The 27,833-nt window shown below is 38.8% G+C and overlaps 2 protein-coding genes across 4 annotated transcripts in view; both read left to right on the top strand.

The window, feature by feature from the left end:
- Positions 1 to 3,015: 3,015 nt before the first annotated feature.
- nat15 (N-acetyltransferase 15 (GCN5-related, putative)) lies at positions 3,016 to 16,994 on the top strand. Of its 3 annotated transcripts, none has more exons than XM_017450890.3 (7): positions 3,017 to 3,240; positions 5,229 to 5,344; positions 5,481 to 5,610; positions 12,054 to 12,150; positions 12,756 to 12,990; positions 13,560 to 13,712; positions 14,780 to 16,994. In XM_017450890.3, exons 2-7 carry the CDS (start codon positions 5,235 to 5,237, stop codon positions 14,781 to 14,783), a joined length of 729 nt encoding a protein of 242 aa, XP_017306379.1. In that variant the 5' UTR covers positions 3,017 to 3,240; positions 5,229 to 5,234; the 3' UTR covers positions 14,784 to 16,994. The 3 variants fall into 3 exon arrangements, with proteins under 3 accessions (XP_017306388.1, XP_017306379.1, XP_053529535.1); XM_053673560.1 differs by lacking the exon at positions 3,017 to 3,240 and adding an exon at positions 3,257 to 3,382; XM_017450899.3 differs by lacking the exon at positions 14,780 to 16,994 and having other exon boundaries at positions 3,016 to 3,240; positions 13,560 to 13,716.
- A 939-nt stretch (positions 16,995 to 17,933) lies between these two features.
- carhsp1 (calcium regulated heat stable protein 1) overlaps positions 17,934 to 27,833 on the top strand; it is a 29,879-nt gene continuing 19,979 nt past the window's right edge. The window contains exon 1 of the mRNA XM_017450922.2: positions 17,934 to 18,178. The gene's annotated coding sequence lies outside the window, so the exon portion shown is untranslated. The remainder of the gene's footprint in view (positions 18,179 to 27,833) is intronic.

Raw genomic sequence — 27,833 nt, 5'->3', positions numbered from 1 at the left:
GTAGACGCAAACTACTTTCATGAGCAAGTCCGAAGTCCACCTTCCTATAATTCTCATAGCGCTCCAGAATAAACACACTCAAACTCTTACACCACTGAAACAAACACTTCTGACCCATTTGAACAACTCTCTCATCTACTACATCTGTAGGAAAGCACAGTGCTGTCATGAATAATTAACAGACAGCATCTTCTCATAGGATAAGAACACGCAGGCTCATGAATAATTATGAGACACCGATGCATCATCGAACTATAGTATGTTGCCACGTCACTACCTGTGACGTGTGAGACGACGAGATTTTAAACTCGGAAGACGAAATAGCAGAGAAATGGTTCAAATTAACCAGTTCTCTCCTACAATTAAAATGAATGGATACTAAGATTGTCTTTTATGATGTGTGACATGAACACCTCTGTTAAAATATCAGAACATGTAGTTTAGTGTTTCACGATGCTTTAATAACTGTCTGATTACTGAATGATTTATCACTGGAAAGTGTTAAAGCCCACAGTTCTAACTTAGTTGCAGAAGTTTTAGTGCTGTTGCTTGCACTATTACTTTATTTTAATGTAGAAACATTATGATGAGTTTGTTCTCTCTTAAACGTGATCATAGAAGGCAGGCTCAGCTTCCTTTCTGCATTCTGCCAGTGGAGGAAGACCAGCAGAAGACCGAGAAAGCTAACACGCTGGTGAAGAAAAGCCAAGCCTCAGAACAGGAAGCATTCACTTTCATAAACGAGTCCATTTCTGCCTCACTACAACCGACAAAGAACAGGAGGAGGCAGAGACACCATGCAAGCTGACGGGGTTTGTAGAACCTGCCTCAACATCTCTGCAGTAACTAATCCTGACACTATCTCAAATAAACATTGCATTGCACTCTAAAACATGTCATTTATTTTATTTATACGTACTCTACTTACATACGTATATCCCATTGAATGTACATTAAATAATGCTTTAAAAATGGGACAAACCATAATTTTTGATCAATATTAATATAGCTTTAATTAATAAGCTTTAACACTCTTTGCTCTGTGGGAAGATGCATTATCATCCTGAAAAATGACTTCATCATCTTCATTTTTTTTCTTTCTTTTTTTTTTGCGCTTTCTTTCTTCTTTCTCCTCCTTATTCTCTTCATACTCTCTATGCCATGAATAGATTTTATTTTAATTTGTATTTTGTTCCTATTTTTTTTAAAACAATAAATAAATTTAAAAAATGAAACCTTGTCTCATATCCATCTTTTGATCTCAATGCCAAATGTCTTTGGTGCAACAAATGAACTGGCCTTGCGGATCCAATAGTTTCAGAGGGGACTGTACAGCATATGAAGTGCAAGGCTGTATATCAGCCGTAGCCATCATCAAAATGGCCAATTAAATCCTGCAGGATCGCACACCTTACTCTCTAACCTATTTTCTATCGATGGAATCAGAAAAGTGTCCAAAATTTGAGAGTACATCTGTGCATTGACTGTTGAGGTCTCCGCTGGTCCTTTACCTGACATGCAACCCCATATCATGAATGAGTGAGAAATTTGATTGTTTTCCAATGTTTGTTGGCCAATGCAGGTTTGTGATTCGTCACTGAATATCACTTTCACTCAATCATCCACACTCCGTGATTGTTTATCTTTAGCCCACTGTAACCTTGTTTTCTTCTGTTTAATAAGAAGAAGCCTTTATTTGTCACATACATTACAGCACAGTGAAATTCTTTCTTTGATATCCCAGCTTGTTAGGAAGTTGGGGTCAGAGCACAGGGTCAGCCATGATACGGTGCTGCAGAGCAGAGCGCGTTAAGGGCCTTGCTAAGGGGCCCAACAGAGGCAGCTTGGCTGTGCTGTGGCTTGAACCCCTGACCTTCTGACCAGTAACCCAGAGCCGTAACTGCTGAATTTAGTTGTTAGTGCTGGTTTTCATTTGGCTTTTCTATCCTATTTCATTCAACCGATTTCTTACAATTCTGTCACAAACATTGACTCCTGTTTCCGCCCATTTGTTTTTCATTTGTTTTGTTGTGCATTTTCTATTTTCAAGGCATATAGCTTTGAGTTTTCTATCCTGATGCTTTGACGTCTTGCTTGGTGTACCCGTATATCTTCCTTTTAAAACCGTCCCATTTTGTTTATACTTGCACCAAATTTTAGACACAGCTGACTGGAACAACCAACATCTTTTGCCACACTCCGTGTCAGATTTCATTATTGAAGGTATTTAATAATCCTTTCCATTGTTTCAATTGACAACTCTCTTGTTGGTGCATGATTTCCTTTCAATTAGCCGAGTGGAACAGCTCGTTAAGGTCTGTAAGCACTATTTTAAGGTATTTAAGCACCATTTTAAAGTCTGTAAGCACTATATTAAGGTCTATAAGCACTATTTTAAGGTTTGTAAGCGCTACCTTTTAACTGCAGACTAATTTGCATTTTTAGACTTGTGCTGGTATTTGTTTTAAAAATGCAAATTACAAGGTGACTCCTTAATTTTTTTCCTCTACTCGATTTGGGAAAAAAATATAATAATTTAATTTGTTTGAGATATGTTTCATGAAGCCAGAATGCTCAGCTATTAAACAAAAATTGTTTTGTGTTATATCTGTGATTTGCTACGAAGTGAAAAATAAAATAAAATAAAAAACCGGGTGAAAATCTAAATGTGGTGACTCCATACTTTTTGCCAGGGGTTGTAATAAGCAGGTAAACAATGTATTGCACCCTAAAATTCTTATTTTCTTTTTCTTTTACTTAAATACGTAATCTAGTTGAAAGTACATTAAAACAATTAATCATAATAGGATTTTTTCTGATAGATTTATGTATTGTACTAAACGGCGTAAATCCTATTCGCTTTGGCTCACTCCCAAATTCCGCCCATTATCATATATAGTGCACTAAATAGCACATAACGATTATATTTTGTAGTGCGCCTATAAAGGGAGTAAGTTGCCATTTCGGACGCAGCCACAAAGAGCGTAATTAATACACATGAAGCCCCTCCTCCCGGAAGAGGCCGAGCTGTTGCTAGCGTTTGTGGACGCGCTAGCCTCGGAAGCTAACTTGCCAAGACGCTAACAGAGCAAAACCGAAGTCACTAACCGAATGTCTCATCTCCGTTCTGGGGGCAAGTCTTCTCTCTGTCGCTACCATGATTCCGCCGCTGTGAATATTTTGCGCGGACGCCGAGCCGAGTATTCGTCAAGACTTCCGCTTTTCCGACCGCCAAATAAGGCAGGTTTAAAACAAAAACAACAACATCAACAACTACAACAACCAAATCTTATTCTTATTGTCTAGCCGGCCTGTTAGCGTGCTAGCTAGGTTGGCTAGTTAGGTTGCTGCTGTCTAAACAGACAACTTCTCATCTGTCCTGGTACTAATTATACACATATCGAATGTTTATTATCCGAGTTTACTTAAAAGTTTTAGTCTTTTCTTTAACGTGAAACATAAACGGGAGCTAGCTAGGTGTCTTTAGCTAGTCATTTAATTGACATTATTGCTAATTAGCTATCTTTGTGTTGTCAGTTCTTGGGTATTTACATTTTCTTTTAAAGCTATTTTTTTTTATTAAGAATAAGCAGCATAGCTTTGATCCTAGTTCTTTATCATTAATACTGATCAGTAGGTGGTTATGGCAGCTGTCATATCTGTTGTTGAGGTGATTGGAAGGTAATAAGACGGTTATAATGCTTGTGTGCTGTTTTAATTAGTAAAGCCATGGCTTGGGTGGGTGATGGCTGTCACTGAGAATTTATCTTGAGTTATGACTGAAGCTGCTCGCTCCAGATAAATGCATTTTTCATGTGTATTTGCGTACATCATATTGAATGTCAAAAATTTCCACTAAGTTTAAATTTGATAAAATAATACAGTAGAACATCTAATCCTGCATTTTTATCTTCAGTAAAATGGCGAGCTCATGAGGTAGCTACGGATCGAAAGTTATGAAAACAATCACGACTGAACCTTGTTATGGTATTAATTGACCATGTAAAAACGCAGAAGTTGGTCATAATCTCCCATATCTCACTGAGCATGCCCTTGTATACACCGATCAGCCATAACATTAAAACCAGCTGCCTAATATTGTGTAGGTTCCCCTTGTGCCTCCAAAACAGCTCTGACCCATCCAGGCATGGATCCTTTAAGTCCTGTGAGTTGTGATTTGGGGCCTCCATGGATCAGACTTGTTTGTCCACATCCCACAGATGCTTGATAGGATTGAGATCTGGGGAATTTGGAGGTCAAGTCAACACCTTGTACTTTTTGTTCCTCAAACCATTCCTGAACAGTTTTTGCAGTGTGGCAGGGGCATTATCTTGCTGAAAGAGGCCACTACCATTAGGCAATACTGTTGCCATGAAGGGGTGTACTTGGTCTGCAGCAATGTTTAGGTAGGTGGTACGTGTCAAAGTAACGTCTACATGAATGCCAGGACCCATGGTTTCCCAGCAGAACATTGCCCAGAGCATCACACTTCCTCCACAAGCTTGCCTTGTTCTCATAGTGCATCCTGGTACCATCTCTTCCCCAGGTAAGCGATGCACACGCACCTGTCCCTCCACATGATGTTAAAGAAAACATGATTCATCAGACTAGGCCACCTTCTTCCATTGCTCCATGGTTTAGTTTGTAGGAGCTTTCGTTTGCAGACAGGGCTCAGCATGGGCGCTCTGACCAGTCTGTGGCTATGCAGCCCCATATGCAGCAAGCTGTGATGCGCTATGTGTTCTGACTCCTTTCTATCAGAGCCAGCTACAGTAGCTCTTCTGTGGGATCAGACCAGAAGGGCAAGTCTTCGTTCCCCATGTGCACCAATGAGCCTTAGGTGCAGGTTCATCGGTTCTCCTTCCTTGGATCACTTTTGGTAGGTACTAACCACTGCATACTGGAAACACTCCACAAGACCTGCTGTTGTGGAGATGCTCTGACCCAGTCATCTAGCCATCACAATTTAGCCCTTGTCAAAGGGGCTCAGAACCTCAACCTCGAGAACTGACTGTTCACTTGACGCCTAATATATCCCACCCCTCGACGGGTGCCACTGTAACGAGATAATCAGTGTTATTCACTTCACCTGTCAGTGGTTTTATTGTTATGGCCGATCTGTGTTTATTAAGAGTGTAATGTATTAATAACGTATCAAATAAGTGTGTCCTAATAACAGCATGAACGTGCGTTCGCATATGAAACTGAAGCCGTTTATTTGTTTTTAGGTGTGAATGACTGACGTGGTGCCGCCCACTGCGCTCAGCGAAATCAAACTCCGCCTCCTGTGCCAAGATGACATAGACAGTGTTAAAGTGCTGTGTGGTGATTGGTTCCCCATCGAGTAAGTACGCACTATTTTTATCATGGAATCTGCAAAAGTGATCCCCAAGTGCTCCATTTGTGACAGGGAGACCAATATTGCCTTTTTTGTTTTTCCAATGTTTCCTATAAACAGCATCTCTTCTGCACCTCCTCAGGTATCCCGACTCGTGGTATCATGACATCACGTCGAACAAGAAGTTCTTTTCCCTGGCCGCTACCTTCAAGGGTGGCATCGTGGGGATGATTGTGGCTGAAATAAAGGGCAGAACAAAAGTGCACAAAGAGGTTGGAAAGCTTTTGTCGATGTCTGAGCACGTTTAGGTCCTCGCATTAAAACAGCGGTTTGTAATGAAGCATTGTCGAGCCTTATTTTTCTGACCCATACTGCATTGAAAACATGTACACTGTGAACGTTAAGCAATAGGCGGTGAGATAAACATTTCTGTTCCAAGATCAAGATTCTCTTCTCTTTTTATTTTTAGTAAATCAGTGAGTCTTTTGGACAAGACTGAAACACTGAGCGATTCACTTCTTTCTTCTTCACCAGACTATTGTTTAAATCTTTAACTCAAGACTGAAATTCATTCTTCCGTTATTCAGCAGGTCAGTGTTCAGTGAGTTAGGACGATGATTCTCTCCAATTGGAACAGTGTGTCAGTGAATAATTTCAGTCAACACTGAGATTCACTCCTCTCTCATTCAAGGAATCAGAATTTGAGTCAGTGACTCATATGGTCAAGCGCAAGAACCATTCCTCTGTTTTTCTGCAGATCCAGTGTTTGAATCAGTGAATCTTTCAGTCAAGACTAACAGTCAATCCTCTCTCATTCAGTGAATCAGTGAACTGTTTGATCAAGACGGGGATTTGCTCCTGTCTTGTTCAGCGAGTCAGTGTTTGAAACTGTGACTCTTTCAGTGAAGAGAATGATTCATGCCTCAATGATTCAGCAGATCAGTGTTCGAATCGGTGAGTCTTTGACTAAAAACTGGGATTCACCACTTTCACGTTCAGTCAATCAGTGACTCAATTGGTCAAGGTCTAGAATCGCTCCTGTCTTGTTCAGTGAATCAGCGATTGAATCAGTGAATCTTTTGTCAAGAGGTAGCTTCACAGCACTCTCATTCAGCACATCAGTGTTTGAATCGGTGAATCCTTTCCATCATGACTGAGATTTTCTCTTCTCTCATTCAGAGAATCAGAATTTGAGTCAGTGAACCATTTGGTTAAGAGCAAGATCCATTCCTCTCTTTTTTTATCAGATCCAGTGTTTGAATCAGTGAATCTTTCAGTTAATACTGTAATTCAAGCTTCTCTTGTCAAGCACAGAGAGTTGTGTTTGAATTGTTTGGTAAAGTGAGAGATTTGCTCCTCTGTCTTTCAGGGAATCATGTGATCAAAAGAATCAACAGAATCTTTCAGTCAAGACCCAAGATTCGATTCTCGTCAAAACGTATATATATTCACTACTCTCTCATTCAGCAGATCACCATTTGAATTGGTGAATCATTTTGCTGAATCAAAACTGAGATTTGCTCCTCTCGCCTTCAGTTAGAGCTCAGACTGTTTGAACTGAAGATTGCCAGTGTTTCGGTGCCTACAGTAGTAGTCAAAAATGTGACAAATAATTATTTTTGCACTACTACTTACTAGGGATGCACCGAAATTAAAATTCTTGGCCGAAGCCGAAACTGAATATTATGAAAAACTTGGCCGAACGTTTTTTTCGCGTTTTTTCCATTTATTTTGCCATATTTTTCACTATCGCATAAATTAAATAGTCAGAATGTGCTTTTTACTATTTTGTCTTGCTTTTCAAAGAAAAAAAATCAATTACAAAAACTACAATTTCAAAATATTTATTTAACACTGGACTTTTTTTTTTTCATTTCACCAGACATAGGCTACCAACAAGGTACAATATAACTTTAAATTAGTAAAATAAAAACATTTTTATGTGGTCATCTTTGAGCCCCCCTTGAATAGCCTATGTTAGGCCTATAAGTGACTGCTGAAAGAATGTAACACTCTGTAGCCTACAATAAAAAAGTGCATTAAAAAATGTATTGACAAGAGTGCAAAAAATATTTCTATTCGGTTCTATATGGCTGATTATATTGGGGATATATACCGCTCGTGTCCCTGTACACCTCGCAGAGTATTATAGTAGATATAGTATAGTTAGATTTACATTTACATTTATTCACTTAGCAGACGCTTTTATCCAAAGCGACTTACAAATGAGAAAGATACAAGCAAAGCGAGATCAAGCAGAGAACAATACAAGAAGTGCTACCATACGAGATCTATTAATTGAATTCCAGAAGAAGCAAAGTGCAGAGTAGAGGTGTAAGTGCATTTTTTTTATTTTTTTTATTTATTTATTTTTATTTTTAAATGAGTTTGTTAGGTGTTCATAGAAGAGGAGGGTCTTTAGTTGTTTTTTGAAGATGGTGAGAGATTCTGCGGTCCGGATTGAGATTGGAAATGCATTCCACCACTGAGGAACAGTTAGTGTGAAGGTTTTGGAAAGGGACCTTGTGCCACGCTGAGTTGGAACTGCTAAACGTCGGTCGCTAATCGATTGCAGAGTGCGAGAGGGAACGTAGGCCTTCAGGAGAGAGTTGAGGTAGGAGGTGCTGTTCTTGACAAGGTCTTGTAGGTGAGCATCAAGGCCTTGAACTTGATGCGGATATGTTGTTAATCTTATGTTCCTTGATAGATTTAGTTAGTTTAAACTATAGATTAGTTCATTTAGTCCCCGCTGGTTTTTCAGCTCCCAGTCCATAGTACTAGTGCATGTTTCTTGTTTTGTGTTGTGACCCTGTTTTCTGTGACCGCGACTTTGATTCCTGGTTTTCCTCCGTTTATACCTGTTTGCCGATCGCCCGAAACCTTTGCCTGTCTTGACTAAGTTTTTTGGATTACGATTTGGATTTGTCTGCCTGCCCTTAAATAAATACGTCTTTACCTGCTTTCGTACTCTACTCCCTTACGTCTCGCGACGTGACAGAAAACTCCGGAACAGAAACAAAAAAAGAAAACATCCGAAGAGCATGTAGCTCGTGCACGCACGCACCCCCTCATCGAGGTCATGACATTCGCGCGTCTCACTCTGGTTGCTAGGCTATTTGGTTCGCGTCATCAAACACCCTTACGTCTCGCGACGTGACAGAAAACTCCGGAACAGAAACAAAAAAAGAAAACATCCGAAGAGCATGTAGCTCGTGCACGCACGCACCCCCTCATCGAGGTCATGACATTCGCGCGTCTCACTCTGGTTGCTAGGCTATTTGGTTCGCGTCATCAAACACCCTTACGTCTCGCGACGTGACAGAAAACTCCGGAACAGAAACAAAAAAAGAAAACATCCGAAGAGCATGTAGCTCGTGCACGCACGCACCCCCTCATCGAGGTCATGACATTCGCGCGTCTCACTCTGGTTGCTAGGCTATTTGGTTCGCGTCATCGGTCAAATTAATTCGGCATATTCACTTATTCGGCCGAACACCGAAAATGCTTTTTTTGCTATTTTCGGCCGAATAATTTCGGTTGCCGAACATTCGGTGCATCCCTACTAGTTACCAAACTCCTGCATGTTTGATGACACATGCAATGAATCATTTAAATATACAATCTCAAATGACTCAAAAAACCTAAAATTATATATAGTCAGCAAACAAAGAAACAGAGACTGTAGTTTAAAGATAATTTTATAAAATCCAAATATGTTTGGATTTTATAAAAAAACGATGTTTTTCATGCTTGTGCAGTGAACCATAAACAATTATTGCACATGCACCTTTTAAATGGTGTTTGAACATAAATGTCTTTTGGCAGTTTGTGTATACAACCACCCTACAATGGTAAAAATCCACCCACTCCTTTTTTAAAATTTATTTAAATATTCCCAATAAATCATAAATAGTCAGTACGTTTACATGGACAATAATAATCCACTCTTAACCCGATTAAGACCATACTACGATTAAGAAACTACCGTGTAAACAGGACATGTTGAGACAGGACACGTACACACACGGCAGTGCTCAACCGTTTTACGGCAAACGAGAGCACGGCTGCGTCCCAAACCGCGTACTTACCTGCTATATAGTGGGTGAAAAACATGTATCTCGGCTACTATATAGTGGGTAAGTACGCGGTTTGGGACGCAGCCCATGGCTTCACGCAGTTGTCTATTTGCACGTATAGCATGACAAATAATTAACCACACTTGAAATAAAAACACCGAAAACTGTATGTCAATACATGAAATTCTGGTGGGGACGGCGTGGCACGGTGACATAATGACGTGTGCCGTTAATCGATCCATGTTCTATAACATGTAACACGGGAACATGAAAGGTGTATTCTAAAAACGACTAATGTAAACACCTTAATCACAATATTGTCTTATTCAGAGGTGGTCACTAATTAGATTACTGCTATCCATGTAAACGTAGTCAGTGTCTCAAAATTAGCCGTTTTCATTTTCGCCCTATCGTGACGTGACGTTGGAACAAGCTCCGCCGAGGGACTCTACCCTATTAGTATAGCTCCTCCCCTGAGTGAGCTGCACACAGTCCGCCATATTCTCTGCGCTGAGGCAGCTACAGTAACCATGTTTCCGTCCACCTATTTTTATACGCATTTTGGAATATGGCATGAAAAAACGTTGGATGTAAACTCCAAGATGCGCATAAAAAATCTTTATGTGCTCAGTTGAGTCAGATAAATTCTTTATCTGATAAGATGTTGCGCATAAATTACAATGGAAACACATTTACCAAATAAATTTTTCGATGCGCATCAAAAAATTCCTGTGATTTTGCCTCAGAAAATCATGTCATTGAATAATCGACTGACGTGATTGGATATTCAGCGCATGTGGCCAACTGCATGTGGCCATGTGGCCAAAGAGAGCGGACTGATCTCTTTGCACAACATCTGAAATGTTGTTTTTGTCATTCTAAAATGTCTTAGCCAAAGTCTGTCGTCACGACTGCATTCTCAAAGAGCAGACTCGAGCCTCTGAACGCAAGATAACATGAATGCGTTTATTGCTTTTCTTCTGCGCGCTCTGAGACGCAGGTAATTTATTATATTTGAAAAAGGCCCACAGGGGCTTCTCCTACTGCAGCAAATTCCATTTTTCTTTTTGATATTTGGCGGTAGTTTATCAGGAAGTGATGCATTTGCTCTTTGGGAAACGGTGCTTTATTTGCGAATGTTTTGTGCGACGTTCCAGTTTTGCGCACAAGGTAAATTCGCAACTTTGGATGGAAACATAACGAGTGATGAGAAGAATGTCTCAGATTCATTAGCTTTAAGTTTCTGTTGTTGGCTTTAAGAATGAACATAAGAGTCTTCATGTACTCCTGGCATCAGAGCCACTGAAGACGCAGTGGAGTAGTTTTATTTTTGAAGGAAATGTGCCCCCCAAAAATACCGTAAATCATTTTACACCAGACTGCTTTGTGATTGAGCTTGTCAACAGATACCACGGCTAATGCAGCTCAGATTACCATGGTCTCCGATTGTATTCACAGAGACCATTTTTATTTTTAACCCGAAAATGCTTACTGGCTGCTGGTTTGCAGTTAAAGAAAAGCACACAAAAACAGCGTGTTTTTGTCTCCACCCAAAAAGGGGCATTTTTTTCAGTATAATAAATGATCTGTCAGGTATTTTGAGCTCAAACTTCAGACATATTCTGGGGATACCTGAGACTTATATTACATTTTATAAAAATAGGTCTCCTTTAAGATGCTAACAGTTTACAGGCGGTAGGCAATTAAGGTCACAGTTACAATAACTTAGGACACTAAAGAGACCCTTCTACTGACTCTGAAAAACACCAGAAGAAAGATATCTAGGGTTCCTGCTCACCTGCGTGAACATGCCATAGGCCTGCTGCAGGGAGGCATAAGGACTGCAGATGTGGCCAGAGCAATAAACTGCAATGTCTGTAATGTAAGATTCCTAAGACAGTGCTACAGGGAGACAGGAAGGACAGCTGATTGTCCTTGCAGTGGAAAATTACATGTAACCGTGTGTCCCCCTAGTCGTGATCGAGAAGAGTGGAGTAACATCTCACAGCAAGAAATGACAAATCTGGTGCAGTCCATGAGGATGAGATGCATTGTAGTACTTAAAGCAGCTGGAGGACACCACATACTGACTGTTACTTTTGATATTGACCCCACCATTGTTCAGGGACTCATTATTCCATTATTTCCATTATTTCTCATTATTTCTGTTCCTCAAATGTCTGTGAAACTTGTTCAGTTTATGTCTCAGTTGTTGAATGTTTTTATGTTCATACAAATATTAATGCGTTAAGAAATTTGCTGGAAATAAAAACGTGAGAGGACGTTTTTTTTTTGGCTGAGATTATATTTTAAACTAAGTGTTTATCATTCTGAGAACATTTTGAAACATTGCAATATTCACATTTAGGACTTAATTCCTGTGCTTTGATGCAATTTAAATGGAGCACTGAGATGTCAAGAGGCTTTTTATAGCATCTGAGTAATTAGACTGCACACTCCATGTGTCCTTGATTGACTTTTGACTTCAGGACGAGATGTGTCTTCTGTCACAGAGGCTTCGGTGAAGCTGGTATATGATGGTAGAAAGATTTATGTAAACTGTTGTGTCAGTCTTTCTCCGTGTTATGATGTGGTGATGTAAATTTTCCTGATTTTGTGCTATATCTGTTTCCTGTCAGGATGGGGACATTCTGGCCTCCAGCTTTCCTGTTGACACTCAGGTTGCGTACATTCTGAGCTTAGGAGTGGTGAAGGAGTTTCGAAAACATGGAATAGGTAAGATGTGAAATAAAAACATGCTTCACAAGGTAGTGGTGTCATGTTCTGAACCCTACCTCTGAAATCCACTCGTGCTGATCAGATCACACCCAGAAAATACTTCACCTCTCATTAAGAGTCATTAAGAACACTTTAGCATGATCTCACGCTAAACGATATGACTTAAAGCTGCCGTATTCAAATAAGATCATTGAATGCATCGTGAATGTTTTATTGTTTGTAATTATGATGTTGAGTCTGAATCAAGTCTTGGATCAGCAGGTCCAAAAGTCCAAGACCGTTTTTTTCACTGCACATTCAAAAACAGGAACTGGCCCAAAGCGGAACCAGTAGATCTTGGAGGTCTAGTTATGTTTCCATCAACTTGATGAGGAAACCAAGATGATGATGATAAATGTCTGAATTGCATTTCAAGTGTGTCAACTATATCATTATTTTAACTACACCGCACTGTTGATGACAATTTAACAAATCCAAAATAACTCGAGGGAAATTATTACTGCAATCAAAACCTCATAGAATCAGACATCAAAAGTATTTCTGTTCATTTGTTTTTATTTGTGAGTTTGAGATTAAATGTTAATATCTTTCACACCTGGAAGGCTCCCTGTTGCTGGACAGTCTGAAGGAGCACATCTCCACTACGGCGCAGGACCACTGCAAGGCCATCTACCTGCACGTGCTCACCACCAACCTCACGGCTATTCACTTCTACGAGAACAGAGACTTTAAGCAGCATCACTATTTGCCCTATTATTACTCCATCCGAGGGGTGCTGAAGGACGGCTTCACCTACGTCCTGTACATCAACGGGGGACATCCGCCTTGGACCATCTTATATCCTTTTGTGAATGCATATATATACGTGTGTGTGTGTGTGTGTGTGTGTGTGTGTGTGTCTTAGTCTTAGAAGCAGGGGCTGTGCAGTGTGTCCTCAATTTCATCTTGATTATTCCACCTCAGAATCTAAACATACAGCTCGTCTCTTTAATGTTACCTCCAAAGCCACGCCCCTATTGCACATCCGTTTGAATGTTAACGCAAGATACTGAGCGTTTTGAATTGACAGACGAGTAGAAAAGCCTTCTCGTCTGGATTGGTCGAACGCTGCATGCATCAATTTCAAAATAACTGTTTACCTTCACAAAACTATGCAGTTGATTAGGTAAAACATCAAATACCTTGTGTTTATACTTTTTTGTTTAAATATAAGTCAAAATACATTTATAAATCACTCCTCTTTGTTTTTATTAGCATTTTCCATACCGTCCCGACTTTTTCGGAAATGGGGTTGTACTTTGCTAAATATTACACACAGTGTTCTGACTTTAAACAGACTTCACACTGTAATTCTTTAAAAAAAAATTCCTTCTGATTTGTTTAGTTCTCCTTAACGCGCTCCTCACTGATTATATTCATCATATAGGATCAGCGCTGGCCAGCTTAAGCCCCTGTTCCATTCCACAGAGGATCTACCGGCAAGCACAGAGTCTCCTGCGCAGCTTCCTGCCGTGGTCCAGCATCTCATCCAAGAGTGGCATCGAGTACAGCAGAACCATGTGAGAGGCTTGCTTTAATACAGCCTTACAGGAACACTCCATTAGTGTTTCAACGTAATCTGTATGTATTGTGTTTGTCATCTGTGTGCGTGCGTGCGTGGGTGTGTGATTATTACAGATGAAAATTCCAACACGTTTCCGTGGATTGAAAGGTGGGAGGGACTTCTTTAAACGTTAATATGGAGTCGGTCAATACGTGTTTAAAATACGTGACGAAAACTAAAATGCTAATTCATAACTACATCAGTGAAGATGTGTGGATGACATGGATATGTGCTTTATGAAGATTTACACCACAGCACTGTCAGATTCTGGATCCTGATTGATCAGAAAAGGAGGTGTTGATTAATTTTCTATAACAGCAGCTCTGACAGTAGCGCAGCTGCAAATCACAGGTATATATTAATGCGCTCGTTTAAATATAACAAGTTATCGTTTGTATAGTAACAGCTAATTCACAGGGACTCGTCTTAGCCTAATCCTCAAAAGAGATTTGAGCCGTTTAAGACCGTATAACGTACGTCATAACTTGTTTCGTAGACAATCCACAACATACAATATAACTATAAGCTGATTTCAAAAAGTGACATGCGCTTATGTAAATAAAAATTTTAATTGTTGGCAAGTGCTGTGGTGTAAGAGGAATAAAACATTTTGAGTCGTCCTGTTATAGGAAAATCACCATCACCACCACCATGTTGTTGATTATTTTCCTATAACAGCATAGAGCACGGAGTGTTTCTTTCCGTACTTAATCAAGACTGTGGAGCAATATAGTAAAAAATAAAATTCTGGTTACGTTCATGAGGATTTTGTATTGTCTCTGTACGCCAGACCATAGATTCTTCCCTCAAAAAAATGATCCATCTCTGAAAGCACCATGCTTTCTGTTCTTCTTATCCATGGCGCGCACACACACACGTACTACAGATGCTGTAAATGGAGATGACACTGAAAAATAACGTTTGCGTATCCCTTTAACCCCTTGGTGTACATTTTATTATAAGACTTTGAAGCAGTTTATCTCAGTAACCCAGAACATTTGCTGTTTTCTTTTCATCCCGCAGGTGAAGGAAGGACAGAGCTCTTTCCGTCTTACCAGCCCGACACCTGAACCTCAGCGTCGACGATTTTTACGCAAAATCCTTCTCGGCCCTTTACAGTGTTCAGGCCGTGTGTAAAATCTGTACATAATATATACTCATGATTAATATATGCATCGTCTTTATCCCACTCTCTTTTTAAAGTGACAGCTTCATGCCTGTAATTGTGCTGCTACCTAGAAAACATTCTATAGTTTGCTTGTATTTTTAAATAATTTTTATGTGTGCCTGCACTGGGTAAGAAGGTCTAAGGGCGCTTGTTCTGCACATGCACGTATCGAGCCGTGTTTCACACAAAGTATTCGTCTGTTTTGTTTTTTTTTAATTGTGTGTTCGTTTATGCGAAGTTTTAAGTGATGGTTTTAATGCACAGCGACGGTGCTGTAGGTCATCGTTCAAGATGTCACTTCTGACCTTTTTTTTTTTTTTTTTTTTTTTTTTAAAAACAAATCTGTAATGATCACACCTGTAAACACAGTGCGTGTTTGATTTTATACGCATTAAAATGTGAACATAACAGATAGTCGATGGTGTAAGCAGGTGAAAATCAGGGATTTCCAAAAACGAATAAATGTTTGTAAAGAATTGATCGTGCATAGCATGTAGTTCAGTGGATTTCGAACCTGGGTTCAGGATTCATGGACAAAGATTTCTTGATAGTTTGTCTGTTAGGAAAAGAGGCGAGGCATGTTCCTGTTTTACAAACACTGAAAAGAAGTATAATTTTTCACAAAATGTACAGTCGTGTTAAATTAAAGGCGCTTTTTAAAACACTTTTTCAAGTCCCAAGCATGTTCTGAACATTTTGTTTGAGACCTGAAAGGTTTTTGCTGTTTTTTTTTTTTCTTTTCCACAGTCAAATGAAATGAGGTGAATCGTGTCGACGCGATCAGGCGTCAAATAACATGACTGGTATTTTAACTTCCTGTTTCAGGTTCCACTATGGCAGGAAAGAGATGTTCTGTAGTGGTCTGTAGAGGAGACAGGATGCTTTCTCCATATATAGACAGAAAGAAGGTATTCAAGTACCTTAAAAAGCCGCTGAATTTTTTACTTTTATTTATTTATTTATTTTTAGCACATAAACGAGCAACTTTGAATTCTTGAGTAAAAAAAAACACTAATTAAATAAAACCTACAGACATAACTTAGACGTGTGGAAATAGACACAAGCAATCTGACTTGACCCAAGTGTTACAAAAAACAAACACAAACAAAAAAACGCATAAATCTGAGTGCGAAAGTTTTCGTCCCCCAAGGAAAAATGAAACCAAATCCATGTATTAAATTTCGTATCCTAATAATAATCATAACTTCCGCTGTACACTGTTACGAAACGTAAGGCGATCGCCACTGGAAAATTTTCCAGACCTTTAGACAGAGATGTAATGCTGAATATTACATCTTAGATTATATAAAGTCTATGATAAAAGGATTTAGTTTTAGATCATAATTAGGAATCAAAGGAGACTGAACTGACATTGCTGTGTTTTCCCCCTCACTGTTATAAACATTGATGTTCTAACCATTTTTGGTCAACACCAAAAACAGCTTGTTGCTATGAATGACATTTCTGCCATGCTCCTTTTTTCTTTCTTTTTCTTTCTTTTTCTTTCTTTTTCTTTCTTTTTCTTTCTTTTTTTTCTTTTGGCCTTGGGGTGTGTAAATTTTGCACTCATGTGTAACCCTATTGAATGCTTAAATGCACATTCTGAAAAGGGAAGCTAGGCTCTGTGTGTGGGTGTGTGTGCATGTGTGTATGCGTGCGCGTGTGTGTAGTGATATGTGTGAGATTCACATGAAAGCCCTGATCCAGTTCTGAACCAGTAAACAGCAGAATGTTGATGTCTAGTTTTTAAGAGTATGAAGCCCTGTGCAACGTCTCCCTCAACTGCTCAAGATTTGTAATGACACAATTGTAAAGTGATCAGCTCTATTATTTATTTGATTTCTTGATCAAATGAAATGTCTTCAGTGTGTTTGCGGCATTTCATTTGTACCAAGACTGGCTTATACCACTTTTTTTTTTATTTTTTTATTTTTTATTTTTTTTATAAATCTGTGCATCTGTTTAAATTTTTGATCCAATCATCCATCCATGCAGTAGTGCATTTCAAGACGGCGTAAGAGGAGTGTGTGAGAGAGCGAGAACACGAGGAAATAAAAGATACCAAAACAAGTTTGTGTCACTCTTTTGTTGTTTTTTTTCCATGTTACATACACTGCTACATTTCACAGTGAAGAACTGTGTATTATACAAACCTTAACCAGATTTAAAAACGTGAAGGTTGAACTCGCATTGTCAATCTTGATTGGTCAGGAAGTGTTGATTAATTTTCTGGAACAGCATATTTAACAATAGTGTGGCTGCAAATCACAGCTTTATATTAATTTGCTCGGTTCTATTAGTACTTTATCGTTTCTATAGTAACAGCTCATTCATAAGGACTTGTACTACAGACGCTGCACATAAACAGATTTAAAAAAAACAAAACAAAACCTTGTGTAAATGTTGATCTGTGAGGTTATTTAACCTTTATGGATGGAGTCTCCAGTGTCAGTGCTTTGTAACATTCAGAGATAAACCTGCAACTTTTTTTGACATCTTCAGGACATTTTGTGGTTACTCAGCAATATGATAAGATGTTTTTTGTGTCTTATTAATTTTAAGAGAGAGGCTGGTGCCTGGTGAATGAACGACTGTTTATAGCTGCTATAATGTAAGTGAGAACTTGTTTTGTGGATATTCCACAACATTAAACAGCGTTCTTCTGTAATAACTTGTAATCAACGGCAAACTGCTGTGGTATAAGAGGAATATAACGCTACGGGGTGGAAACAGTGAGTCTGCTTCCTTCATCACACAAGGTGTTATTGCTGATTATTTTCCTATAACAGCACGGCATGACAATGTTTTATTCATAATATTCCTATGAAACTGCATGAAGGGAAGTGTGTAGGCGCATCTCAGAGCTGATGTCATTTGTATGATGATTCACGCTGTCACAGTGTGCGCGCACGTATCTTTATTCACAATATTCGGATATTTACGGTAACTTGAATACGTGATGACGTTTATCTGAGCTAACCTGGTGGAAACGCCCACTTTGGGGCGCGCGCTCAGTCTCCACCGCCACCAGGAGGTTCGTTAATCAGCAGCAGATGTGAACGCGCTCACTTTGTAACGGAGGTCTGGGGTGTTTTTTGCACGCACGAGCGCTTATAATAGTAATAATAATAATAAAAAGAAGAATAATAAGAGCAATTGTAATTCGAACTAGTAAACTGTAGACGCGTTTTAAACCTGTATTCGGTGTCGGGACTGAAACCTTCATCTGTTTGCACCAAGGAAGTAAGTTAAAGGTGAGTCAGGGGCTTGGCTTGTTTGCTTCTTTTGTTTGTAAAATGTGTTGTACAGGATAAAGTTGAATCAGAGCTCTAACAAGGTTTATGAATAATCGAGGAACCAGTGTTTTAAAAAAAAAAAAAAAAATTAATTAATTTGTTTGTTTATTATTATTATTATTTCAAAAGTTGTTGTCATCAGGCTGCATCAGGCGAAGTCTGTTTTTGTTTTTCTGTGTTATTTAAGCACATTTTGAATGTTTTAACATTTCACCTAATCTCACGTGTGCTGTTTTTACTGCTATGTGTCGTGAAGTCGATTAATCGACTGGCTTTTGGCGCGAGCATTAAATTGTGTGCATTAAAAATGACTTTTTAGTTGAGTTCGGATTTGAGCTCAGGGAGGAGTCGAATGATCCGAGTGGGACAAAAACAATGCATGTTTTGCATATCTGGCTTTATCTCCAAGCTGATTATACACACACACACACACACATATATATATATATATATATATATATATATATATATATATATATATATATATATATATATATATATAAAACTAAATAATGTGTGTATGTCTGTGTATATATGTATGTATAATGAATGTAGAGTTCTTATGCAAATGATGTGCCATGTAGTTTGTTTATATGTGTGATTTTTTTTTTTTTTCTTTTTGATTGGAGTGCTGGTATTTGGTGATAAATAATTCCGCCATTATTAATAATAATGCTTTACCAGAGAACATACTGTGTTTTTATGAGTAAAATGTAGTAGGTCAATTCAATGTTTGCTGTGGTGTTTGTGGAAAGCTTTTCATCTCTTATCTCTTTTCTGGCTTATCAGAAATTGGAGGTGGTTGGATTACAGGCAGGCTGAGAGTTTGTTTTAACTGAGAAAATATCAAATGGAATCTCATGACCAAACTGTTCATGATTCTTGAGCATGATGTGGCAAGTTTAGCTTTTTCTGTAATCTTTCATCAAAGTGTAATGACTTGTGCACGTGATCTGTTGCTGGGGGTGAATGGAGTGAGGGTGGGGAGATTATATGAAATACTAGCATGTCACTATTCACACACTTTCAGAAAAAAGGGTAGTAATTCGTACTGTTTTCCTCGTTGTCACTGGGGTGGTACTCTGAATGGTATGTAATTTTTACCTTTTGTGTGTGTTTTACCTGGAAATTTCCGTTAAGTGAACCTTTTTAAAGCTTTACTCTAAAACAGCGGTCACCAGCCCTGTTCCTGGAGATCTACTTTCCTGAAGACTTTAGCTCCAACCATAATACTGGTCACCGGACCGTCTAGTCATCATCACCTTAAGAAATTCTTGATCAACTAAAACAGGTGTGTTAGATTTTGGTTTGGAGATGAAACTTGCAGGGAGGTAGATCTCAATGTTCTGCATATTAATGGTGCAAAATCCACAACAATGAAAAGTAAAGGTACAGTTTGTTACTGCTGTGTCGGAGATATAATTGAATGCATGCCTGTTTTATATCAGGGATCTGTTGCATCAGAATAAAGACCAAACTATTTCTGAATTATCATTTACATTTCATTTTGGTAGATTTGTGATTTTTTTTTTTTTTTTTTTTAAATCCTCTCCCATGTTTTTTTGTGCTGTGAATTTTAACTTTGTATTTACAGCCAGTCATTGGGCAGACGCTCTTATCCACCCACAGCCGAAGGCGCAGTGATTCATAAAGCACTTTAAGAAATTGTAAGGATTCGTAACCAGCTGGAATAGAGGCTATTGAAGGAAAGGCGTATCCAGACCTTATACAATGCCGTGGCCAGTTTATACCCAGTGATCTTATTGCAGGTGGCAGTCAGGGCTTACACCAATCCACATGCATAGAAAATGACCTAATGTGACGTCTAATTGTATATGACCTGAGTACGATCAACACACACACCTAGGCAACATTTAATTGTAATGCTACAGCACGAAGTCATTCTAGATAATTGTGTGCTTTCAGCTTTGTGTTCACAGTTTGGGGGAAAAACCACGAGTAGGTGTGATGGTCCGCTGTCCATACATTTTTAACTATATAGTGTGTTATCTGACCTACCCAGTGCTTCAATCAGACTTCACCTCACAACGCTTCTGCCAAATAAATACATGTAAATCAAATACACACGTCCTTATCAGCTTCAGCATACTTTAATATTTCCTGGTTGTTCAGTAACTAGTCTGGCAGTGTAATGTATATTGGTGGCGCACGGCCATGTGTTTACTGGCTCAGCGATGATTGATTACAAGCTGAAATCGTCTGCTCTACTCGAGAGTTGATTACATCCACAAACACACAATTTCAGCATGTTAAGAGTAACTCCACTTCATCACACCATCCTGTGCCTCCTGGTGTTTGGAATTTCTGCTGTTTCTTCAGCAATAAATTTGTCTACTGACTTCGTATCGAGTTTAGCTCTATTTAAATCCGAGATTGTCGTTGCTTGATCTTCCCTTTCCCTCTAACCAATAAAGCTGGAATGTTGTCTGATGCGGAACAGGTCACAAGGTCTTGTGCAATACACGACCAGAGCTGGCTGAATTTTTTTTAAACATATGTATATTTGTACACCCTGCTGCAGTATTTGGCAGCTTTAACGGGGTAGAAAGTTAGAGAGCCCATGAGTCATGTTTGCACATGAAGAAAAGGCTAATTGGCATCGACTTAATCATGTTTATGGAGGTTGTGCATGGTATAGTTGCTCATTTTTGTATTGTTCTGCAAGATGTTTGTACAAACACTAGCACTGAGGTTGAAATGCAGAAAGTTCAAAGCATTTCCTCGAGTCAGAAAACAGACACACTTTTTTGTGTTTGATTTCTTTGAAGCTTTAGCTTTCATTATTCTGCAAAATGCACTCTGTTTTGCATTCACAGCACAGATGATGTGGAATGTTGAAATATGAAAACATGACAGAGATGACCATGTAATATTTTGTAAGCAAATACACTATTAGGGCCGTCATAGATTGTTGTCTTAATCATCGCAAAGATATTTACAATGATATCTTGGACTGTTTTCACAGTAGATGTCAACGTTAATAAAAATGTATAGCTGCTGTAACATAAGCGAGAACAGGAACGAGCTTGTTTTGTGGACCTTCCGCAGCATTGCTGTAATTATAACTGGATAAAAGTGTAACATTATTAAAAAAAAAAAAGTAATTGTAGTTAATTGCTGTGGTATAAGAGGACATTGTGTGCTGCTGTTGTAAAATAATCACCTTCAGGATGGTAACAGTAACTCCCCAGATATCATCACCTTTATTGCATTGTTGTAAGAGAATTGTGAACATAACTCATATCACGCTCTCTGCCACAGAAGTTGACCAAGGTAAATTTAGAAGTGTGATGCTAATATCAGCATTAAAAGCCTCATAGGAGGCATCAGAGGAACATCGGCTTTAATCATCTTTATAATCATTTCTGCATGCCGTCTGTCCCACAGTGAGCTGCTGAAATAACTGAATGTGGCTTAGATGTATTTCCTGCTCCCGATGAAGGCCTGGGATTACCTGTTATTTCCCTGAACGATGTTTTGTCTTGAAATCCTGTGGAAAGATTTTACGTTTTAATGTTTCCTAATTCCTCCCCAGCTTAAAAATCTAGTGTCTTTTAAATCTAGTGTCTTAACCTGGTTACAGTGGCCTTTTAAAGGAGACCTATTATGTCCCTTTTTACAAGATGTAATATAAGTCTCAGGTTTCCCCAGAATGTGTCTGTGAAGTTTCAGCTCAAAATACCCCACGGATCATTGCACCTTTACAGATCGTGCTTTGAATACTACAGTAACAAGAAGTCAGGAGAACCAATATGACCAACATCGTAAATACTGGTGTTCAGCCCTATATGTATGAACCAGAGTCAGACAGTGATGAAGGAGAGACTTCGGCAGAAGTAACAATTGTGAGAATGAACGAGGATGTTTGTGATTGTTTACTTCGTGAAGACAATCAGAGACCGTAGTAACTTTAGCCACATTTGCTGTGGAGTCTACAAACAAGCTAAGTCACAAAGTCTAGTGTAAAAAGATTTGCACAAAACGTACACAGGTTTCAAAAAGACAATCGCCTTACTGAATTGTGCGTAATAAAGGTGCGGTTATGAATTATACAGGCAGTAAGCGTTTTTGGGTTAAAAATTAAAATGTCGTCATAGCTCTGGTCTCCGTGAATACAATCTGAGACAGTGATAAATTTAGCCGCATTAGCTGTGGAATCTGTTTACAAGCACATTCGGGTTTACGTTCACAAAATATAAAGTGCGATACTTGCGTCTTCTGGATCTGAAGCTGGATCACGAGCAATTGGTATTGGTTTGATCTTTTGAGAATCAACTTTTCAGCAAATCCTGCATTGTATTGACCCTCGTCCACAAAGCAGTCTGGTGTAAAATGATTTGCACAAACATACATGAGTGTAGCTATTTTTTCGGGCACATTTCCCTCAAAAACAAAAACTACTCCACTGTGTCTTCCCAATGTCAATGAAATTTAATTTCTTCAATTTACTGTTTGCCAGTGTTGCATTTTATGCCCAACATGACCTTTTTGCCATTCTGAGCAATTTGAGCTATTGTCGGCACCTGGTAGCCCCACCCATCCCGTCCATCTTCCGCTATGTGAGCAAAACTGTGACCACTGAGTGCATGAAGTGCCCAACATTCCACACTTAATTTTTTTGTTGGATCACCTGTGTACTACTAGTTGTTGGAGTTTTCATTGTGAACACACTACTCTCACTATTTATACTACAAAATGGCGTAGAACAGTATGTATGTGATTTGGGACACACCTTGTTTAAAGAAAATGACTACTTTCTGTGTAGTTTATGCCATCAGCCAGCGCAATCCTGAAATCAGAAGATCTTGTGCAGAAAACTCTTGCATAAACACTAAAGTGTTTCAGTAAACCTGGGAAAACAAATGATTTTTTTTTTTTTCAGTCCATGCGCATGATTCGGTGACGCTTCACCAGCACCACAAATGTATTTGAAGCTATCCTGTGAGTTTGCTGTCCTCTTATTGGTGGGTTTTAGACACGCGTTATGGCACTGAGTTTTCATTCCTAAATTTCTCACACTGAGAATTATTGTTGTTGGTGATTTTGGTCACAGTGACTCTGAATGTTGTGTGTCCCGTAGGGCTGCAACTCACAAGTATTTTGATAATTGATTAATCTGTTGATTATTTCTTTCAGTAATCAATTAGTTTTTTTTTCTCGTTTTTTTAGTTTTTATTTTCTGTATTTTTTTTCTGTATTATTTTGATTGTCCACACGCTTTAAAGCAGAGGGTGAATGTTCTGCAGTAGCGCACACATTCACTCATCTGAACACAGTAACATTACTCTATAAATGTGACACTTCTTACATTTATATACAATTTCATGTTATAACCCCATTGCTGTTACTGCTCTCATAAAAAACAACACACAATTACATTTTTTTTTACTCAATAAAGGTTCTCTTCTATAGATTTTATTTAGATTTTTTTTATTTTATATAAATACTTATGCTGTGGCCTGATGAACAAAAGCTTCTCATGAAATCTGTGGTTTAGTGTGTGAGAGCGAGAGAGAGCAACAACGTCATGAGTATAGTTGTAATAAACAGACCATTTTGTGGTTTATTTGATATAGAGTCTTTCATTGGTCTCTGCGTGGTTGGAGACCCTGAGCTTCAGTTATCAAACTGGATGCGAATGGATTTATTTGTTAAATCCTTTGCAGGAAGGTGTTCATGAACATCTATTTAGCTGGAAAAGGGTTTATATACTTATCTGGACCTCGGTTGATAGGATTCAAGTCAATAACAGTTAACGAGCTGCTGAGGTTTTCTGTTTGCCCTATGCTATCAAATCAAAACTATCAGGGTTTTTTTTTTTATATCCCTGTGAGGACATTTCATCCTGACCAAGATATAAAAACCTGCTCTCTCACACACTGTATTTTTGAACGGTAGGAGGAGTCATGAGTGGTTTGCACCTTGCAGTTGGGGGGGTCTGGTGTGATGTTGCAGACAGCAGATCCTAGCAGGAGTGTGTGTGTGTGTGTGTGTGTGTGTGTGAGCAGGTGTATTCATGCTGCCTCACTATAATTCATGTCAGTGATGTTGAACCGCAGCACTTGTCTCTAAATATCAAACTCTAATAAGGATGGCTGTATAATTTTGTAAAAAGAATGAAAAGCTTTGACATTGCCATGCCTCCATGTGCAAGACAGCAGGGTTGTTACGGTAACCTCGTCCCATGTCAGTAGTGCCATCTGAGTATAAAACACCAACACTTTTAGAACAATTACTGATAAGTAACTGCTGCTGATATAGCTTATATAAAGTCTTATACAATGTATTTACTTTGTACAAGATGCCTTTTCTCATTTATTTGTAGCTTAACGTCTGGGTAGCTGATCATTTCCTGACAGAACAGCATTGTTTATATAAGCAGTCCCTCCAGGATTTCGCAATTGCAGAAATTAAATCAAAATCATGCAAACTCTTTCAGTTCTTCGAATTTACTGCAGATTTGGCCCAAGACATCACAAAGAAACTGTGAATTCCTATGGACTCTCAAGCCTAGTTGTGAAAAAAGAAAAAAAAAAAACTTGTTTTTTTTTTAATGCTTGTTCACACATTTTATTCCGTTTGCTGAGTCTGAATCAGATTGAAATCAGATTACTGGTGGTTTGTTTTTGTGCTCATACCCATCTCCAGAACGTGTTCAGCGCCGCAGCTCTGTCCTTTTGGCTCAGTTAATCAACAAAAACGCAGTTTGATTCAGTTGATGCAGTCGGATCACTAAAGCACCACAGAACACACTAGGGTTCCTTTTAAAACACACTGAACGCTGTACATTTCACTGCATCCTTAATGTTACTTTCATTTCCTTTTTTAACTTTCCTAAAATATAATATGGGTTTAACACAAGAAACCAAGCATTAGAGTAGTTCTGTTTAACTGTTTAATAAACCCCACTGTCATCATGTGCCATTCACATGTTAACAGTACTCATCACAACGTTTCTGCTTCCTGAACCTGGACCAAAGCAGCATGAGAGGTGAACCGACTCTTTTGTGCTCCATCTGCTCCACATGGGGATCACAGACGCAACAGCAGCTTTTAAAAACAATGCCTTGCTGAAATGAAGCCCAGACATTTCCCCAGCCGTGTTTATAAAGTTCTGTGAGTGGGATTTGTCGTGGCCGGTCCTCTTTTTTTATTATAATAGCTGTATTTCGAGGCCACCGTCTTCCCTCGGCTCATCTTTATCCAACAGCTGTGTAAACTTCCTGGGTTTCCATCATGCTTTCCCTTGGCTTAGTAACAGAGATGTTTCATCTCTGTAGCTGCTTTCCTGTGTGGGGCCTCTGGGACGTCATCTCACTCACTCTCTTTTGGAGTACTTGGAAAGAGGGGAAGTAGGGAGCAGGAAAAATTGCTCAGTAAATTATCTGCTGTAAAGCTCTTTAATTTTCTTGTTATTTTAACTGCTAAGTGAGATGTGGATAAGGTCCACACACACATATACATATTTTCCTTCTGCTCTAGTGCCCTAACACGCCTCCCATGTCTGCTCTGTCTGTATCGGTTGTGTCTCCTGAGGCAATGCTGTTTGCAGAAATGCTCACTCACATCACGACGGTGAGGATTTTACACACCCGACTCCTGCAAATCCTCGAGTTACAAATGTGACCCATGAAACAAGAAATATTGACTTTCAAAGTGTCTGATGGTGCATATGAGCTCAGCACCTATGTGAAGTCATGTGAGATTTGTTTCTGCATTACAGAATTAAAGACCTTTTATACATCAGGATTATGGTTGTGACATCACAGTTCAGGAGGTGATGACATCATATACATATGCAAAAAAGAAAAAACATGATGGGTATTGTTTTATAAATATTAACGGAAATAAAACTTAGAGATATAAATGTACTGAATGAGAATATCCCCATGGTAAATGTCTGAATTTTCTATAAATGAGATGCTGCTACAAATGTTATTCAGTTTCTTTTTAAAGGCAACCTATTATGCAAAATTCACTTTTAAATGGTGTTTGAACATAAATGTGTGTCGGCTGTGTGTGTATACAACCACCCTACAATGGTAAAAAGCCACCCACTCCTTAAAAATAAATAAATAAATAAATAAATATATATATATATATATATATATATATATATTCCCCATAAAATCAAACAGCGTCTCAAAATTAGTCGTTTTTGTTTTCTCTCTAATGTGACATCACATTGGGACAGGCCCCGCCCACAAATGGTGACGGACTTTGCCCTACTAGCATAGCTCCTCCCCTGAGTCCACCATGTTTTCCATGCTGGAGAAGCTACAGTGATGAGAAGAATGTCTCTGCTTCATAAGCATTATAAGTTTTCTGTTGTTGGCTGTAAAAATAAGCATAAGAGTCATGTACTCCCGGCATCGGAGCCACTGAAGACGCAGTGGAGTAGTTTTTATTTTTGAGGGAAATGTGCCCCAAAAAAGAGCTACGTTTGTGTATGTTTGTCTGAGTCATTTTACACCAGACTGCTTTGTGAATGAGGGTCAATACAAAACAGGATTTGCTGAAAAGCTGATTCTCAAACATGGATCCGTACCAACTATTCGTGATCCAGCTTCAGATCCAGAAGACGTAAATATTGCACTTTACATTTTGTGAATGTTTCTTTGCTAATCGCCTTTGTGAATGAGCAGATTCCATGGCTAATGCAGCTAAAGTGTCGTTGAAATTAGACAACACTCACAGACTCGTCCTCTGAAGGTAAAAAAAAAAAAGGTTTATTACAGAAAGATGGTTAATACAGGATGGAATAAAGCAGGATACAATAATGAGAGCTCTCTGAAGCGCTTGTACTGAACCACTACTATATATATGAAATACAGAGCATGACTTACTTCTGTGTACCGATAAGAAGCGGTTTGAGGCAGTTCAAACAGGCTTTGTTTCAGGGTCTTAGAAGATGTGCAGACGAACCTTGAACAGAAGAACATGTTTGTGTCTCTGTATAGCAGGTAAACATTCTGTACTGATCTAAGTGACATGGCCTTTTTAGGCGTTATCCTCTGATGAGAATGAAACAGAACAAAACTATTACAAAGTAAAAATGAATAATTTCCCCCATTTTATCATTACAAAATATGATAACTAAAATTAACAGATAAATTACTATGCTGTGAGTACTTCAGAAACCTTTCACGGTTCAAATGAATTAATCATAAAACAGACATAATGAAGGCGCTAAGGCTGTTTTTGTGGATATAACGTATCCTGTAGTCAAGCAAGCTTATTTTAGAGTGAAATGAGAGTCGTCATGGTCAAAGGAATATTTACAATAGGTGTGAAATGGATGTCAATGGGTCGTCATCGTCAGTTGTCGCTGGATCTGATACCCAGTCAGGTTTAGAATACAAGTCAGGTTGGTCATCACAGGGATCGTGATCAGTCTTTGTCAACATCAGCGTTTGTCATTAGTGATTTCACCGAGCGTGAGAGACTGCTCCGAATGAGAGAATCAAAACAAGGCAAAATGAGCAAGACAAAAAGAATTATTGCACCTATTGGTAGACAGACGGTTAATACGAGCCCCATCCCCCGAGTACTGAGTTTAGCCAATCAAACCCCATCTCGCTAGTCTGCGGAG

This window comes from Ictalurus punctatus, chromosome 2 (assembly GCF_001660625.3).
Source record: "Ictalurus punctatus breed USDA103 chromosome 2, Coco_2.0, whole genome shotgun sequence".
Taxonomy (NCBI): domain Eukaryota; kingdom Metazoa; phylum Chordata; class Actinopteri; order Siluriformes; family Ictaluridae; genus Ictalurus; species Ictalurus punctatus.
Note: the sequence above shows the minus strand (reverse complement) of the source record. Positions and strands in the feature narration are given on the sequence as shown.

What these genes read in the sequence shown, in the direction of transcription:
- nat15 (XM_017450890.3), top strand. Translation starts at nt 5,235, where the DNA reads ATGACTGACGTGGTGCCGCCCACTGCGCTCAGCGAAATCAAACTCCGC. An exon ending in GGTGATTGGTTCCCCATCGA is followed by an intron (nt 5,345 to 5,480) that starts GTAAGTACGCAC and finishes GCACCTCCTCAG; the next exon opens with GTATCCCGACTCGTGGTATC. An exon ending in GTTTCGAAAACATGGAATAG is followed by an intron (nt 12,151 to 12,755) that starts GTAAGATGTGAA and finishes CACACCTGGAAG; the next exon opens with GCTCCCTGTTGCTGGACAGT.